The 18,571-nt window shown below is 35.4% G+C and overlaps 1 protein-coding gene across 3 annotated transcripts in view; it reads left to right on the forward strand.

Annotated features, from left to right (window-relative positions):
- The first annotated feature begins 163 nt into the window (after positions 1-163).
- Positions 164-18,571, forward strand: part of LOC135154719 (estrogen-related receptor gamma-like) — a 24,940-nt gene continuing 6,532 nt past the window's right edge. Inside the window, exons 1-7 of one of the 3 annotated variants that reach the window (XM_064102027.1) lie at positions 164-236; positions 5,025-5,168; positions 5,719-5,980; positions 13,487-13,603; positions 15,081-15,188; positions 17,505-17,675; positions 18,154-18,281. In XM_064102027.1, coding sequence (XP_063958097.1) covers positions 5,097-5,168; positions 5,719-5,980; positions 13,487-13,603; positions 15,081-15,188; positions 17,505-17,675; positions 18,154-18,281 — 858 coding nt within the window. In that variant the 5' untranslated portion in view covers positions 164-236; positions 5,025-5,096. Of the gene's footprint in view, positions 389-4,445; positions 4,591-5,024; positions 5,169-5,718; positions 5,981-13,486; positions 13,604-15,080; positions 15,189-17,504; positions 17,676-18,153; positions 18,282-18,571 lie in introns of those variants that run through there. The other 2 variants (XM_064102026.1, XM_064102028.1) reach the window with 2 other exon arrangements.

Genomic DNA, 18,571 nt, shown 5'->3' on the forward strand with positions numbered 1-18,571 from the left:
ATATGCCGATCTAATATTTAGGTTTCTGTGGATGAATTTAATGTTGACCTTCAAAACACTTGATCATTTGGTCTCTTTTAATTCTATTTCTGAGTAAATGTCAACATTTACTTTTTTGGCAAATCTCCAGGCCATAAAATGGTAGATAAAGCATACAGGTTCCACAGGGCATGTGGATTCATGTATGTACACACAAGGAGTATATGTGCTTAGTGAACACAGAGAAAACTAAAGAGGTAGGCCTATTCAATATACTCTGCTTGCTTCTGTACAAAAGTTGCATTTTGATTGCTCTAACTTATGGTATTAGCTGGCATGCTTCAACACGAGTCCGACCACTTAACTGTTATACCTGTTTTTATTCAGATAGAGCTATCTCAGCTCCAGGGTACGTTGTAAAAATATTGATTTATTTATTCGTAAGCAGTCATGCTGTATTTTACAATTGGAATACCTGGCTTAAGTTCATAGTACATTTTACAGTGCATTTAATCATCAGTGGGGATTTTTTTGCACTGAGACGTGCTTCTTATTTTACGTTGATTGTACCAAATGTACATTTAAGTATTTGGGCCCATGAAATATCTGCAATATTTTCATGTTGACTGGGGGGGGGTGTATTGAAAATTGTCTCTACAGTGTATATTTGGTAATTCATTGTTGGACAGTGTGTAAATAGTGTGGAACCGAATAATATTGAAATAATTTGTAGGGTGCTGCTACGTATGTCTACCAAAAATATGATAGTTGTTAGGATTTGGCATACTTCTTATTATGTTAAATTATCAATAAGAAAGTTCTGATGAAATAAAAGGGTTACAAGACAATATGGTTCATTCCTAATGATGCATTCTTAAAGCACAATCTAGAATATTCAGAAATTATGTGTGACGAAGTACTGTAGAGGGTCAAACCACCAGCACCTTGTCCCTTTATTGGTATGCATCAGGGTCGGAATTACACGGGGGCGACGGGCGATTTTGCCCCCATGACAGCCCAAATCGGCCCTAAAAATTCTCAAAACCCAATGCTTTGGGGCGACTATTAATTTCAGAATCGCCCCAATGAAATACCATCGACAATGTAAAAAATACTTCACATAATTACGTTCTCCGGCGGCGGAGCAAGCGCATCTTTTATATCGCCCTTGCCAGCTTTAAGTTGAACGGTCGATGCAATATCAGAGCCTTCCGTAACACCGGAAGCTTCGCGATTAAAAATAAACGCGCAATGCAATATGGGATGCGGAGTATGCATAGTCTTTAGCACAGGTTTTTTTAGAATTGTTGACGCACTTGCCGCATGGCTTACATTGTATGTACATGTACGAGTGCACGATTAGACTGCACAGCTGGTAACGAGACCATGTGCATCGTACGGTATATTATGTGTACTAGGCATGCACAGAATTGTATGCGATCATCAGGTGATTGTGGCAGCGCTGATTATCGACATCGTCGAGTCGGAGTGCGAGATGGATAAGTTTCTAATTCGAGTTCAATCTGGCTCTGCCAAACGGCCAGAGCCAGCGCCAGAAGCCTCTTCAAATCGAGATACTGTTGAGAAGGATAAGCCAAAAAAGAAACAGTACTGTACAGAGACAATCGACAGTAAAGTCTTGGCCTTGGGGCCTCGATTGGCTCGAATCTGAAGTGTGTGAAGCTGAAGGCGACTCTGGTGCACTAGCGTACCTACCGGGGGGGGGGGGGGCAGGGGGCAGTTTGCCCCCCCCCCCCCCCACGAGTCACAACCCATGCACTTTTTTTTTTTTTTTGCTTGTCACATTTTCGGGCGGACGAATTTGCCCCCCTGTGAAAAATCCTAGGTACGCCACTGCTCTGGTGGGATCACTGTTGTTTATTGTAAGGCCTGTAGCCTACAGTAATTACAGTTAAAAATGTTCTGAGCTTTTAGGCATCACATTGAGTCTCGGAATGTCAAAAGGTAATTGCTGATATGCGATAAATAAAGTAGCCCCATGAATTAGAAAATAGCCCCAAGATATTCAGTGGTAGCCCCAATGTAAAAAAAAAAGTAGCCCCTAAAAAAAAAAAATTAATTCCTACCCTGGTATGCATGGGTACATTCGTGTATATACATGTGTTAACCTTTTTGAGAGTGCCTGGCGCTCTAATTTGAATGGAGACTTTGATGTCTTCGGATAACATTAACAGTATTTGACTATAGTATTATATAAATTGAAATGTGAATGTACGCAATGTGAAAAGAAAAACAATTTTTTGTTTGACATGCGTGATATCTTTGAATGATATCACTATTTGCTGAAGTGAAGTGTGCGATGTCAAAAGAAAAATCTGTTCTTCAGCTGACTTATTTTCACTTTAATAAAGGTACATGTATGGCACACTATCAAATGGGAAAATATTCAATGAAAATACCTGTAATATTGGGCACAAATATCATGCCTCAGACGTTTTTCTGGGATTCCAATCTGGAGTTTTACCATGACGTCTTCTATGTGTAGCTGTAGCTTCATCAAAGAGTTTACTGATTGTTTTGAGATCTGCCTGTTATACACAGGTGAAATTTGCAAGTGGGAAGGTTGACAAGACTAATCCCTTGAGGGGCTTTCACAATTGGTTAACTGATTAATCGCTAAATGAAATGGCCTATCACGATCATCGTTGCATGTGCATTTTGCTCAGTAGACTGACTGAGAACCAATCAGAATTATTCTTTCAAATTAGCGATTAATTGCGAACCTTCGTGTTATGAGGCCCTGAACGCAACAAATGGGTGACAATGTATTTAAGCTCATGGTTGCACGGTCAGAAAAGGTTGTAAAACCAGTAATCAAAGCCCCTGTTCCACATTGATATTCCTGCTACTGTTGGCAAATTTCTAAGATTGAGTAGGATAGTATGAAAATAAACCTTTGACGTGGAAGAGTAACGAAATGTTTGCCAGAATGAATACCTTCACAGGATAACCACATCAGTGTCATGTTCACGTACTGTCTGGAAAGACCTTCCCATACTCAGCCTGCTGCTTCATATCATGTAGTTTAGATTCACTAGGTGTTTTATCTTTTAAAATGCAAGAGCTCTTTATTCAATGTTTTAACATTAGATTCCATGTTCTTCGTTGACACATACAAAACATTCTGATAATCTTTTTTTACGAGTGTTAATTTTAGAATTTTAGAAATGCACGAACACGTGCAAAATTTATCAAAATAGGTTGTGTCAGCACTCAGCAGATTTTCTAATGGTGAATGGTTTTCTATTGGATATGAGCTTTTATTTCAAGATTTTCACTGCACTTTTCATATTTAAAATTGTTAGGCCTTAAAAATTGCATTTTCTGTGAAATTCTGGGAATTGTATGTTCTTTTGAATGAGGTGAAATTTTTCCACAAATGGAAGTATTCTGACTGGAAATGTGGCTGCTGATCTGCACAAATGTCCCTTATCGATTTTCCTTGTCGTCACGACGTTGGTTCAATCCATTTTTCAATTGATCCATGTCCCCTCTCCTTAGATTGGGAGTTTCAGTTCATGCATAGTCAGTTTATACCCAAGAAAATTTAAAAAGAGATTTTTGCTGGCAAAAATGAATTCTTAATTTTCATGGGCTACTTTTCACAACTATGTACATGTACTACCTGAATCTGCAACATTGGATAAACTTTGAAAATGCAACAAATGGGGATTTTCCAGGGCTCTTTTGAGCATTTTTTTGGGGGGGAATCGCCCCAGCCCCCGTGTATTTGTTTCCCTGGATTCATGTACCTGTTGATACCTGTTTATACCATTGTACCTTTATAATATCTATCCTGTTTCTCCTTTGTCTTTTTTCCTCTTTTTCCCCTGTTTTTCTTTCTCTTTTAAAAATTATTACAAACATAAAACTGATTTCTATAACGTGTGTTGGACTTTGTTGTGTGCTATCTCTTTCACCTACATTGTTATTTGCCTGTTTTCATTGTAATCTGATACACGTGTACACTGCACCTTTATAACCTCTATGATAGTTGACACTCAAATGTAGAACTTGTCTTTATGTAGGAGAACCTTTTCAGTATTTCTGTATTGCATCTCTTTTTTTTTCTTTCCACCTTTCTATTCCCTTTTTTTCTTTCCTCTGTTTGTCTTTCTTTCTTTTACTCCCTCTCCTCTCCATCCTTTTCATCTCATTCCCCTTTCCTCTCCCTTTACCCTGTCTTCTCTCCCTTTCCCTCACCCTGTCTCCTTAGCTCTCCGTTACCCTCCCCCTCCCCTTACCCTTACCCCCCCCCTTCTCCTTCCATGTCTCTCTCTCTCATCTATCTTTTCATGGCGACACTGATTGGAATTATCATTGCATGTAATCTGTGTGTAATTACTCCCATGATCTGGCCTTGGTTCTTTGTATTCAATCCAATCTATTCCGATATGCCCTTTGATCCCTGCAATAAGAAGTAGGTCTATACTTTGGAATTGGTTGAATCAATGCTCACTGAAAAGCTGACATCAATTTGCTATGAATTGTCTTGTTACAATATCCTGCAGGATGATTTATTTCTATTATCAATATGTACATGCATAAAATGTGAAGATACTTCACTTCAACATTTTAACGGCATCTTGGGTAAGAAAGTGTTAAAAATCTGAAGACTGTTACATACATATACATTAAATAAATAATGTACCTGGTACATAATACTAGTAATAACTTACTAAAGATATATGAAAGCGATGTAAGGTTATTTTATCACTCATGAAGTGATGTTCATTTTTTTCTGCTTGCCTGAAAATCTGGTAATTGTATTATCACTTTTTTTTTCTTCAGAGATTTAGACAAATTAACTGAACAATATACTTGTACTTGTGTTATTTATTATTTGCAGAAGAAGGATGAAAAAAAAAATTTATTCCCCAAATTTAGTAATTTACTATAATAGCAGTTTTGTTGAGCTCTCTTTTACTTTGATTTCTACAGTATAAAACATGCATGTGCAAAATTGAAATGTTTATATTCTTGTATTGTTAAATCTAACCATTATGTCATTTTGTATTTTTCAGATTGATGAAGAAAACATTTTCACCCTCTGCAACCTTTCTTGATTGTGATGTTCCGAATGGAACGATGTAGCCATGGCTTCTTCAGACGAAGGTGACTCATCCGCCCCGTCAACGCCAAACTATGCCCAGCTATCGGGATATTCGGTAAGTGTGCTACATACAGTACTGTAAGCCTGAGTCTAATCCATTTGAAAACTTACACTCCATTGATTCTGTCAAGCCCCATTTTTGTTTTGGTGAAGCCGTTGCACCAATGAGATTAATGAAAATGGCAATGCGTAGGAAAGCGGTACTTTTACCATACAGTGTCGGATAGGAAATGGTGGACAGTATTGTCTAGCTAGTTTTTACTTTAATTATATTCACAGGTATTATGAAAGTCCTTTCATCTCTGAGGGAGCAATGAACCACCCAGGCAAAGATCGGAATGTTTATCAAAATGTACATTTTCTATAAAGGATGTAGAAAAAAGCATTGAACTTGTGCCTAGCAAAAAAAAAAAATAATAATACAAAAATTTTAAAAATAAAATAAATGGGGAAATTCTAGATCAATACAGTGATAAATGATTTAGTATTTTCTTAATTTTTAAGTTGTTTGATTTAAAATAGTATTATTATCTCATGAATTTTAAAAATAATATAGTGTCTTTCAAAGAGCAAACATGAATGAATAATTTTACTTCACAATGCAGCCTCCCGCCAATGTACCTATGGTGAAGGCCGAGTACGATGGGAGCCCCGGTTGCAGCAGCGACAGCGTCTGCTCTCCCGAGTCGAATGGCGCCCTCATCAACGGCATCCAGAACACTCTCCTTGATGAGGCTGCCAAGGGGGATGGGGACCAAAGTGCTAACCCTAGGCTATGTGCTGTATGTTCAGACCTGGCATCTGGGTATCACTATGGCATAGCATCATGTGAGGCTTGTAAAGCCTTCTTCAAGAGAACAATTCAAGGTGTGTACCATGTTCCTGTAAAATATTTCATTAAATTTACCTTGATTTACCTTGATGTTGGGCATAAAGTATAGAAGACTTATTTGCCCCTCTGCATCTTCTTAGAACTTGTCCTCAGTTGAACGCGACAATTTTACAATGCATGTGTGGGTTTGGACGAGTTATGTAAATTCTGTGTCGGGGTCGAAACGATTAAACTTGGTTTTAAACATGCAATATTGAAAAATCTTTGAGGAAAGATAATCATTAACATTAAAATCACTCTTTTCCATGCATTTTTCTCAATATTTCTTTTGGTACATGCAGTTATAAAGACCCCCCCCCCGCCCAAAAAAAAAAATGGTGTTGTCAATACAAAAAAAATCAAATTATTTTCTTGTTTATAAATAGTGGTATCTGTCCTAGATGATTCTTGTTCAAGATTTAAGAGAGAGTTATCCACAAATTCAACAGCGTGAAATACATTAGTATTCATGAATTCATGATATTTTAGAATATTCTTAAATCCATGATATTTATCAATTTTTTATACTCATATTCATAATTTGAAATGTCCAATTGCTATACGTTCAAACAAATCTTTCAAATTTATGCTCATACCCTCATCAGTACACTTCTGATGATATTCAGTTAGGCCTGAGTCATTTCGTTTATTTTGGAAAACGCTATTAATGAATGGGCGGTTAGGGTTAACTGGCCGGGGGAAATAAATAAATAAACCTCCCCAAAAGTTGCTTTAAGGGATGGTCCAGGCTGGAGATATTTATATCTCAATAAATAGAGTAAAATTTACAAAGCAAAATTCTGAAAATTTGATCAAAATCGGATAACAAATAACGAAGTTATTGAATTTTAAAGATTTGCATTATTCCAGTGAAACAGTTCTAGGCATGTCTTTATGAATGTTAATTAGGTGGGCTGATAATGTCATATCCCCACTTGTTCTTTTGTATTTTATTATATGAAATTAGGTTTATTCAGAATTTTTCTACCAAGAACTAAAACAATTGGATTGACAACTGATTAAGTGCATTAGTTATTCATTGCCGCAACTTATTTATTTTTATTGTATAAGATATAGATATAAGGGAACTTATTTTACAGGGCCACATGGCCTTATTTTTGTTTCCCTTTTTTTCATTTTCAAATGATTTAGCATGTATTACCCTTTCTTGTTTTTATTGAAAGGCATTCTGTATTAACTGTTTATATGTATTTTACTTTTATGAATGTATATTATTGCATGTATTTAATTTGTATTGTAATGAACTGTTTTTATATGATTATGGAAAATAAATGATCAAACAATCAAACAAACAAATTTCATAATTTCATTTATAATGGAGACATCATTTACACATGTATGAAAAATGAAACATTAAAAATTTCATGTAATAACATAAAAAGGAAAGTGGGGATGTGACATCAACCCACCTCTTGAATATTCATGACGCAACTTTAAAATTCAATAACTTCAATATTTGTTATCTGATTTTGATGAAATGTCCAGCATTTTGCTCTGTGAATTTTACTCTATTTATTTAGATATTCAGCCCGGACCATCCTTTTAAATGTCACATATTGATATCTTCACATCAATAAAATGGCCATCTATTTCAATTTTCCAAATTTCCCTGAAATTATTTTTATTTAGTTGGAAACTATCAAGAAAATGAAGAATATTTCCTTCTTTCTTGACTCTGAAAGATCATACTTTTAGTTAATGTCACACGAGATCAACTAACATGAATGTCTACATGTGGGACCACAATAAATACATATGCCAAATTTGGGCAAAACAAATTTCGAGAATCTTAATTGTAGAACTGAACTAACATTTTTGCCAGTGGATAAGCCAAGTAAAAGTCGTTGAATAATTTATATTGAACTTATTTACATGTATGCATTTGGGCTCATTTTCTCGACTTGAAATAAAAAATCCTATCAAGATCACCTTCAAAATTGATTCGCAATTCATTATGGGTATTTTTTTTTTGAGTCGAGAAAATGAGCCCAAATGCCATAAATAGATTCAATGGAATAACAGACTTACAGTAAGTCTAATAAAATGTAAGTTTATGTCTATAACTTAGAATCTCGTAATTTGTATAGCCCGAATTTGGCGTATTCTTTATTGAGGTAAACATGTAGACTTTCATGTTAGTTGATCTAGTGTGATATCAACTGAAAGTACAATCTTTCAGTGTCAATAAGAAGGAATTATTATTCATTTTTGATAGTTTCCAACTAAATAAAAATTATTTCAAGGAAATATGGGAAAAAGATGAAAATTTCTTGGATGTAAAAATGTGAAATTTCCTAAACTTTTCGGGTAGTTTTTTTTTTACATCAAATTGTCAAAGTAGGAAAAATTGTATGCCCTGAATGCTTGAACGGTGTTTAAACGTTTTGACTCGGCCCTGTATTCAATATTCCCGCTTTTTCTCTGAGTAGGTATTTCCTCTATTGAATGTTCCTTATAATATTCAGTATTTCAGATGCCATAAATGTGCAGGTAGATCCTCCAGAATATTTTTAAGTCAATCTGTATGACTGATTGATTAGATAGTGGGTCCGGTCGGTACCGTAGATTTACCTTCTGTAAATTCTTCAAGTGCTCTGTTTGAAGGGGTGTTTAGGGACAGTGATTTTCCGCGATCACAGAAAACGGACGGAATTCACAGAAATTGCCTTTTGAAACAGAAAGTGGCATTTCAAACGGAAAATCACGGAAAACATATTTTTCCTCAGAATACACAGAACAGCAACAGAAATTACTCCAAAATCTCAACAAAATACGAACATTAAATGGCCACAAAACTTCACAAAACACGATCTCACTTCACTACAAAGTATGACAATCCACACATCGTGACTGCTCTTGACTCCATCACGCTCGATCGTACCCCTCGCCCGCGCCCCGGCCGGCAGGTCGGCCGTATCGAAAACATTCACATGCACACATCGTTTGATTTAACATCACGGTCGTGTGTTGCTGCCCTCTACGTTTGAAGATGTAACAGCACGATATTCCGGTCTTGAAATCCAAAATGGCGGATAGGCTAAAGTCGTTGACTGCTCAAAACGATGTCCAAAAAACCCCAAAATTATCAATAAAATTTCATTCAACCGTAAAATAATGCTAATAATGTGAAAGGTGAGGATGTATTCATGTTAAATGTATTTGTCAAAATATTTTGTGTACCCGCGTAGACCCAATTAGAGCGGATTCTACTGCGTTGTTGGTACAGTGGCAGATACAAATTTTGACCAGCGCAAGTGATGTGATATTGCTATTGAATGGGTAAACGGAATTGTCAATTTTCCGTGTACACAAAGTCTATGGGGAAACAGAATTTCCGTTTTCTGACATGCTGAAACGGAATTTAAGATTTTCTGAAACAGAAAGGGCAATTTTTTTTTACGGAAAATCACTGTCCCTAGGTGTTTGGAAAGATTTATACCCCTTTCACACTGAGCAAACTTTACCTCGTTGCTCCCTGTAATATACAAAGTTGGCAAAATCTTATCTAGAGACTGTATCAAATAAGTTATCAGACTTATTTGGGTTTATACATACCAGCGTGGGAAATACATGTACTTGATAGTGATAGGCGATTTCGCCCTGATGACAGTCAAAATCCCCCCTAAAGGGGCGACCATTGTTTTTAGATTCACCCTTAAATCTGTCACAAACAATATTCAAGCTAGAAAATCAATATTTAAAGTATTGCAGAATGATGATGTTTGCTTTTACTGCATAATTGCTTGTTACCCCTAAAAAGTAACCTTGAAAATAAAATAAAAATAGCAGCCAAATTCTGCAATCGCCTCAATGTGGAAGAAAGAATAGCCCTCCACAAAATAAAAATTATATCCTACCCTGTTAATGTTTAAGACCATCAATACGATATACAGGTGAATAATTTTTTGGGATTAGACCAGGTGGGAAATCACCATGAGAGAATTCAGTGGATTGAACAGCTTGCCCTATTTATTTTGGCTACTCCAAGCTAAAAATAATGTGATTTGCGTAAATATATTAAATTTGAACAAGGAATATACTAAGAATTTCATCAAAATTGAATATTTAGAAGTTGTTCATTAATGTGGCTGACAGAGTTCTAAGTATGTCATCGTGGATATTCAATGAGCAAGGTGATCATGGAATGTCCCCTCTTTTTCCTTAGTTTTTTTTTCAATTAGTCCCATTCTCTGCTCCAAGAATCTGATAATGGGACTTAGTTCTGTTGTAGGCCCTAATGTTGAAGATCATCGTCTTGCAAAGTATTACAAGGAAGATAACTTTACAATGATATAATAATGAAATATGGCATTTTTGAAGGCTTCATTATCATGGTGTAAATATCAAGAAAAAGGAAAGTGGGGACCAGGCATCAACAGCTTGCTCATTGCATGTATACAACTGTTACACTGAAATAATGCAAACCCCTTTTTTTTCTATTGAATGAGTTTGATGAAATTTTTAATGATTATATTTACGTTTATTTACTACTATTCAAATCATAATATTTTGGCCTAGATTACCTTGTTAGAGAAATAAGTATGAGACTTTGTGAGTGTTCCCTTCCCCTCTCTGTTCCTCACCCTCGAGCAGTTGACCCTAACAATTTGCAGCTCAAACCACAGGCTGTGCAGTCAGTATATAAAGAGAGCTATACTGAGCTCAATCACAACAACCATATATTTTTGTCACCAAGGTAGTGTCTTATGAATAATGTCCTCTGACCTTGAATTGGGTCAATGTTGAATAATAATCTAGTATGTAAAAAAGAAATGCATACTATGAACAATAGCATATGTTCAATGGCTTTACATTAAAGGTCAAGTCCACCTCAGAAAAATGTTGATTTGAATCAATAGAGAAAAATCAGACAAGCACAATGCTGAAAATTTCATCAAAATCGGATGTAAAATAAGAAAGTTAGGACATTTCAAAGTTTTGCTTATTTTTAACAAAATAGTTATATGAACGAGCCAGTTACATCCAATTGAGAGAGTCGATGATGTCACTCACTCACTATTTCTTTTGTTTTTTATTGTTTGAATTATACAATATTTCAATTTTTACGAATTTGATGATTAGGACCTCCTTGCCTGAAGCACAAAATGTTAAAATAATGGAATTCCACGTGTTCAGGGAGGAATGAAACTTCATTTCACATGACAATGACGAGAAAATCAAAATATTTCATATTTCATATAATAAAATACAAAAGAAATAGTGAGTGAGTGATGTCATCAGTTCCCTCATTTGCATACCGACCGAGATGTGCATATAACTGTTTTGTGAAATGAAGCGAAACTTTAAAATGTCTTAACTTTCTTATTTTACATCCGATTTTGATGAAATTTTCAGTGTTATGCTTGTTGAATTTTTCTCTTTTTATTCAAATCAAGTTTTTTTTGGGGTGGACTTGTCCTTTAAAAGGAGCTATCTTTCACACTAAATACCAATATCAATTCCACTTTACATTGTAAAACATGATAGCTTTGATAAGTTCCCTCAAAAGGTTTTGATTTATTCTTTTCTAACAACTATCCACTTGGGTTGGAATCCATGTAGAACTGTTTCAAATTTTGTATACTACCAAATTAAAAAACTGCTAATCAAAATTTAGTATACAGTCAATTAATACAATAGTTCATTTAATCTGCTTATGATTTGCCACCTCTTTGCTTTGTATATTATTGATTGTGAACTTTGGTATCTCTTTGATCTCACTCACTGAAAATAAGTTATCAAGAGTTTTTTTTTTTTTTAGACAAGTGACTGTTGTTATTCTATTGGTGCTTTTTTTATGTGGAAAGTTTGGAAACATTAGAATTACAGTACGATGTAATTCGGACTGCCTTTCAAATTTTGATAAAAGCGGTAGCCATACTACTCCACTTATGCTGCAAAATCCTTGTGTGAACTGTACATCAGTGTCATATTACCATTGTGTGGAACTTCGAATCACTTTCAAATGAAAACTATGCACACTGGGAATTTGAAAGTTCTGACACACCCCCTTATCAGAAAGGACAGAATTACTATCTGTCACTGAAAACAATTTGGGATTAGCTCTTGCATGGTGTGAAAGTACTCTACAGGTGATTCAAATGAATTAAGATATTGTATTATCAAGATTGTTGTTGCAACACCATCTAAAAGCTTTCTCAATTATAGTATTGCTCTTATTGTTTATTCACACAGGTTGGAGAGAAGGTCACTCCTTATCAAAATGTTTGTGCAAGCTGATCAAAAGTTTATCAGTATGAAAGATTTACATGTTGAAATGTTAACAACATACTGGAAAGATGTTAAGTGGGAAGAAATTCCTTGAATGCTTGATCGCCTGATCAATATACAAGTTACTAAGCTGAATAATATGCAGTGTTTGCGAACATTTGCATGATGTGCTATATATATACATGTACAGTAAATGTTGCATATTATAATTGACCAATTCCTATCATTGAGACTACATACATGTACATGTATACATTCAGAGTTCGCATATAAATCTACATTCTGACAGGTTAATAATCATGATGAGAACACTCCTCTATGTTATTGTATTTACATGTATGGTATCATTTCAGAGTGCTCATTTTATGAATGTTGATTATGTAAGTACTTCCTAGATTTTATTGATGTATTTATCAATCAAAGACTGAAAACTGAATAAGTTTGTTATAATCCAAAATAATAATGTCAACCAAACCAAAAGTAAACTAGGTAGTGAGCAATGATTTTGAGATAAAGGTTTTAAATTGTTAATGGTTATAAGGCCTTTATCTCAATGTTATTGCTTGCTAGGTTTACTCAAGATATGTTTACAATTTGATGTTCATAACCAACAATATTATTTCAGATTAACATAATTATTCAGTTTTTAGTCTCGATTGATTTTTTATCCAGTGGTATAAACTCCATGTGTAAATCAAGAGATTTATTTCTTTCCTTCTGGGGTGCAAGACACATGTGCATCTACATGTACGAGAATCGAGTTGCATTAATATGATATTTGCATCAGCTGTACATTGTTAATCATTAATTAAACCTGGTTTTATGGAATTCATGAATAGTATTCACATTGAACAGTTGTTGGATGATATTTGCTGAAGTGTGAAATGTAATACTTTGCTAATTTTCAGTATATTATGGATCATCGAGTCCAACAATATACCATTCATACTATTTTGCAAAACTTATTGAGTTACATGTATAATTACACTGCTCTCATTATCATAGTGGCAAGGCTTGAGTAGCCTATATGTATAATATCTAGAAATTTACCTTTAGATTGAGAAAAAAATTCTAATGCATGTTTTAGGAGCCAGTGAAGACAATCATGATCAGTGACAGGGCATGTAGGTGTAATCGGTCCTGATACTGCTGCTTCTTACCCATTCAGAAATTGAGTTACATGTGGTTTCATTTACTTGTAATTTATTTAATTTTCAATTTCAATATTATTTTTTTGTCATTCTGATCAGGTAACCTGAATTACCAGTGCCATTCCACAAGAGCATGTGAGGTGAATAAGAAGAGGCGTAAAGCATGCCCGGCATGTCGCTTTCAAAAGTGCATCAATATGGGCATGATGATAGATGGTGAGTCTGGTTATTCCACCAATTGATCAACCGTTGATCCGATGGTAGTCATAATCATTCAATTAGATTAAAACTTCACTTCATGAATCCAATGTAAAAAAAGTTGTGGTGGGAACGTTCTCAATCTTTTTGGTCATTTTAAGAACAGAAATAGTTTTGATTCATTTGTCTCCAATGGTTCAACACACACTGATATATGTGATAAATGGATGCTGTGAAAAGCATTTCAGGGATTCTGATAGGTATTCAAATATGCAAGATCTGGATTTTGAGACCAGTATTTAATCATAGACTCAATATTCATGGAAATAAAAAACAATACATACAGTATCCTGTTGGGTTCAGTTTTAATTTTTTTTTTTTTTTACAGTCATTATTACATACTAGTACACTGTACTCATAGAAATTCTGTAAAAAAATGAATCTTCGGTGAGAACAATGGCAGGAAATGGAAGTTCAGTGACCTCTACCTATTTATTTACAGCACTGAGAGCCTTGGCGCAATAGCTGTGATACATGGAATCATATTAATCACTTTCATATTTAGAGCATTGAAGAAAAAGTAATTAAAGAGAGAGTAAAGTTCCACCCAGATAGTTTTGAAATAGGATTAAAAGATTATTAGTGGACATTGCTACATGAATGTCTTCTGTTCTGCGTGCTAGTAACATGCAGTATTCTAAACAGAGACAATCATGGAATTAATAGTTTTCAAGCCCTTTGATAGAAATATATTTTTATTTTAGGGGGAAAAAGTCAGCCATGCAGTTGAACACCTACCTTGTATTCATATGACAGCATGGTTATATGTCAATTTAAAATGTCTGAAACATATAAATACTTCATGTATTATCATTGTGGATGCGCAGGAAGTGGAAAATCTGAAATTACAGATGATTTGTGGATTTTACTGCAAATTTATTCACAAATGTAAAACTAAACTCATATTCAGGATTATTGCAATATGTGGAAGACCCTTATTGTTTTTTGTGTGTTGAGATATCTTTTTAATTTTCACTCACTTTACAAATTTTGGTGTCCTATCAACAGTTTTTGTGAATTGAATGTTGGTTGTATGACCGTCAATATCTTAAGAAAAAAATCTTTAAACTGCATCTGACTGATTTCTTTTTGTGAGAATCCATTTCATTACTGCCAAAATTATGAACATTATTTACAAAAAGATGACTATGTAGAATCAAAAGTAGTTGTGTACATAGTAAACATTATTTGACTTGCTTCATCAAGTACGTGTAATTTTAATCCGACATTGGAAAGTATCCCAAATTAATTTTGCAATGAAATGAGAAGTAGAAGCAATTGCGAGTATATTTTTTGTTTAATTTTCTGTGTCATGAATATCTGAGGAAGATTTCATTTTTTAGCATTTTATAAACGTGTAAGTGAGGGCTAGTACTTTGTACTTTGGGTTAGAATTTATAATGTGTTTTTCGCCATTTGATGTGTTTGTTTGTAGGAGTTAGACCCGACAGAGTACGAGGAGGCAGGCAAAAGTATAGGAGGAGGCCAGAAGAAACGGACTTTGCTCCTTCTTCTTCAGCGAGAAGAGCGAAACATAAGAGAGGTAAGGTTCAAACTTGAACATTTAAAGAGGATTAAGGGTGGCATATCAGGTAGACTTTAGTCTAACTTGGATTTGTGTGTTATCTTTTTGTTGGATAATGATAAAAAACTGATAAGAAACTGAAAATGAGTGATTGAAACGGAGTGATGTCATAATGGCTAGCTCATTGCTAAATAACAAGACTGTTTAGTGATACATTTAATTAGCATTTTAAGACCCACTTCAAAAGTGGGTGGTATGGAAGGAGGTACAGAGGTGGTGGTGACGGATTGAAAAATATCAAATGACTTTATCAGGAAGATATAAAACAGTATTTACATATGAATATGATTTAAAGGATGTATCATAGGTTATAGTCTATCATGGATTTGTGTCTGTATGCGGGTCATTTATTTGTATAATCAGAAGAAACTGATAAGTAAAAAAAGGATTAAATAGATTGATGTCATAATGGTTTACTGATTGCTGAATAACAAGACAGAACCAGAGATAAGTTTCCATTTGATTTAGAGATCTAGGCTACCTGAAGAGTTGGTTCAAGGGGAAGAAGGGATGGAGAATGGAGGAAAGATGGTTGAAGAGATAGGAGCAGAAGGAATGGATGGGGGAAGATTGGAAAGAAGAAGGAAGGGGAGGGGGAGTTGGACATACATTGCAGAGATGGAGAATACTATGATAGAATGATGAATGACTAGATGGGGAAAGAGATTGGTGGGATTCATTGGAATGAAAAGATTTGATTGAGATAAGTAGAGAAAAATACAGCATTAATCATTTAGTGAAGAGATTAAAGGTATGTGATTTCTTCAGTTTAAAAAAACATGCATTGTTGTTAGTTTGATTATTTTTTAATACACTCTGAATTGTAATGTTTGTGCACATGTTGGTACATGTGGGTTTAATCTTAAAAGATTATTCAGTGAATAGAAAGCGTCTTACACGTACACACGGGGCAGCGGAACTGTTTTGAAAGTGGGGGGGCTGAGCCGAAAGTGGAGGGGCTGACCATGCAAAAAGTCACAATCAGATGGCAATTTTTGTCTCACCTGCATAGCAGAGTGAGACTATAGGCGCCGCTTTTCCGACGGCGGCGGCGGCGTCAACACCAAATCTTAACCTGAGGTTAAGTTTTTGAAATGACAGCATAACTTTGAAAGTATATGGACCTAGTTCATGAAACTTGGCCATAAGGTTAATCAAGTATTACTGAACATCCTGACTGAGTTTCATGTCACATGACCAAGGTCAAAGGTCATTTAGGGTCAATGAACTTAGACCATGTTGGGGGAATCAACATCAAAATCTTAACCTAAGGTTAAGTTTTTGAAATGTCATCATAACTTAGAAAATATATGGACCTAGTTCATGAAACTTATACATAAGGTTAATCAAGTATCACTGAACATCCTGCATGAGTTTCACGTCACATGACCAAGGTCAAAGGTCATTTAGGGTCAATGAACTTTGGCCGAATTGGGGGTATCTGTTGAATTACCATCATAACTTTGAAAGTTTATGGATCTGATTCATGAAACTTGGACATAATAGTAATCAAGTATTACTGAACATCCTGTGCAAGTTTCAGGTCACATGATCAAGGTCAAAGGTCATTTAGGGTCAATGAACTTTGGCCAAATTGGGGTATTTGTTGAATTACAGCCATAAATTTGAAAGTGTGTTGGTCTAGTTCATAAAACTTGGACATAAGAGTAATCAAGTATCACTGAACATCCTGTGCGAGTTTCAGGTCACATGATCAAGTTCATGTAAGGTCAAAGAACTTTGGCCACGTTGGGGGTATTTGTTGAATTGCCATCATATCTCTATAAGTGTATTGGCCTAGTTCATAAAACGTGGAAATAAGAGTAACCAAGTATCACTGAACATCTTGTGCGAGTTATAGTAGTTTTCAAAATCAGCACTGCTGCTATATTGAATCGCGTGATGCAGGTGAGACGGCCAGAGGCATTCCACTTGTTATGTTTTTTAACATGATTTTGGAAAAAAATTGGGGGAGGGGGCTGAGGCCCCCTCAGCCCCCCTCCCCTCCCTCCGCTGTTCCACGGCCCCTGCACACACATACACCTTTAAAAAAAAAAAAAAATTTGTAACATAGTTAATAGAAACTCAAAGTAAAGAGTACATGTATATGATCATGCTTTCTTTGTCATGAAATATTTCATGCAATCTACTTTAGGGAAAACAAACCAAGCAAATGCCTGTATTGTTAATTGTAACTTTCCATTAAATTTGAGGAAATTGTCATTTAATGTCATTATGGAATTGAAATAATACTAATTAAAATAATTCCTTCAGCCGCTGAACTGACCAAGCACCTTCTGAAGATAGAACCACCTGTCAGTACCCTCGGGCCGATTGACCCTAGCCTCAAAGACAAGGATCCAGCCTTCCAGGCCATGAAGATCATCACAGACCTAGGGGACAGGGCACTGGTCAATGTGGTCCAGTGGGCCAAACAAGTACCAGGTGGGTGCTTCAGTATAAAGATACCTGGGCAGTTAACTAAGGAAAACAAATCAAATCACAATGAGAGGAAAACTTATTAAAATTTTGTGACGCAATTGTAAATAGATTTCCTCTACCAGCATTTTTAGTACTTTTTTTTTTTGGTAGAAAATTTGACAATGAAACTTCTATTTTAGCCCATACAAGTGGCCCAAACAAGATTTCTGACAAAATATTCTCTACAGGTCAGAGGTCATATTGGCCATAGCTGAGCTGAGTGATTGTTGCTTTCAATATCAGACAATAGACTAGAATTTGCTAATTTATTATAGGTGTTCCAAAACTGTTGAATGGCAAAAGCTATCATGCTCCATACTAATTGTTAGTTGAAAGTGTATCAGCCTTAGTTGAAAAGAAATGAGTTTGCCCTGACTTATATGTATACGTTACCGTTGAAAGAAATTCTTCAGTGACGTATTCATTGTTGTGTTTGCCACAGGTTTCACAGAACTCTCCCTAGGGGACAGAAGGATTCTTCTTCAAGATGGTTGGATGGAGATCCTTCTGTGGCAGGTCATCTTCAGATCAATACCTCTCACAGACCCTGACAGAATAGCTTTCACAAAGGTTTGCTCAATTCATTCTCATACTAGTATATTATCTTCTCGGTTCAAGGACAAATCCCTTTGGAAGTGGGGGAGTCATCATTTGGGAAAGATTCCTCAAGGAAGGGTTGTCCTCAGAGGAGCTGTGCCCTGTCAGAGCTGCCATGTTGGAATTGCAGTGGGGGATTTGTCCTTCAGAAAGAGTTATATTATGTTCCCGACTCTCAAGAAAGCAAAGAGAAGAGGAAAGTAGAGTATGTATCACTTAAAGAGAAATTCCAGTAGCTGCAGTAAACACTGATTTCATGAGAA

Source organism: Lytechinus pictus, chromosome 7 (genome assembly GCF_037042905.1).
Source record: "Lytechinus pictus isolate F3 Inbred chromosome 7, Lp3.0, whole genome shotgun sequence".
Taxonomy (NCBI): Eukaryota; Metazoa; Echinodermata; class Echinoidea; order Temnopleuroida; family Toxopneustidae; genus Lytechinus; species Lytechinus pictus.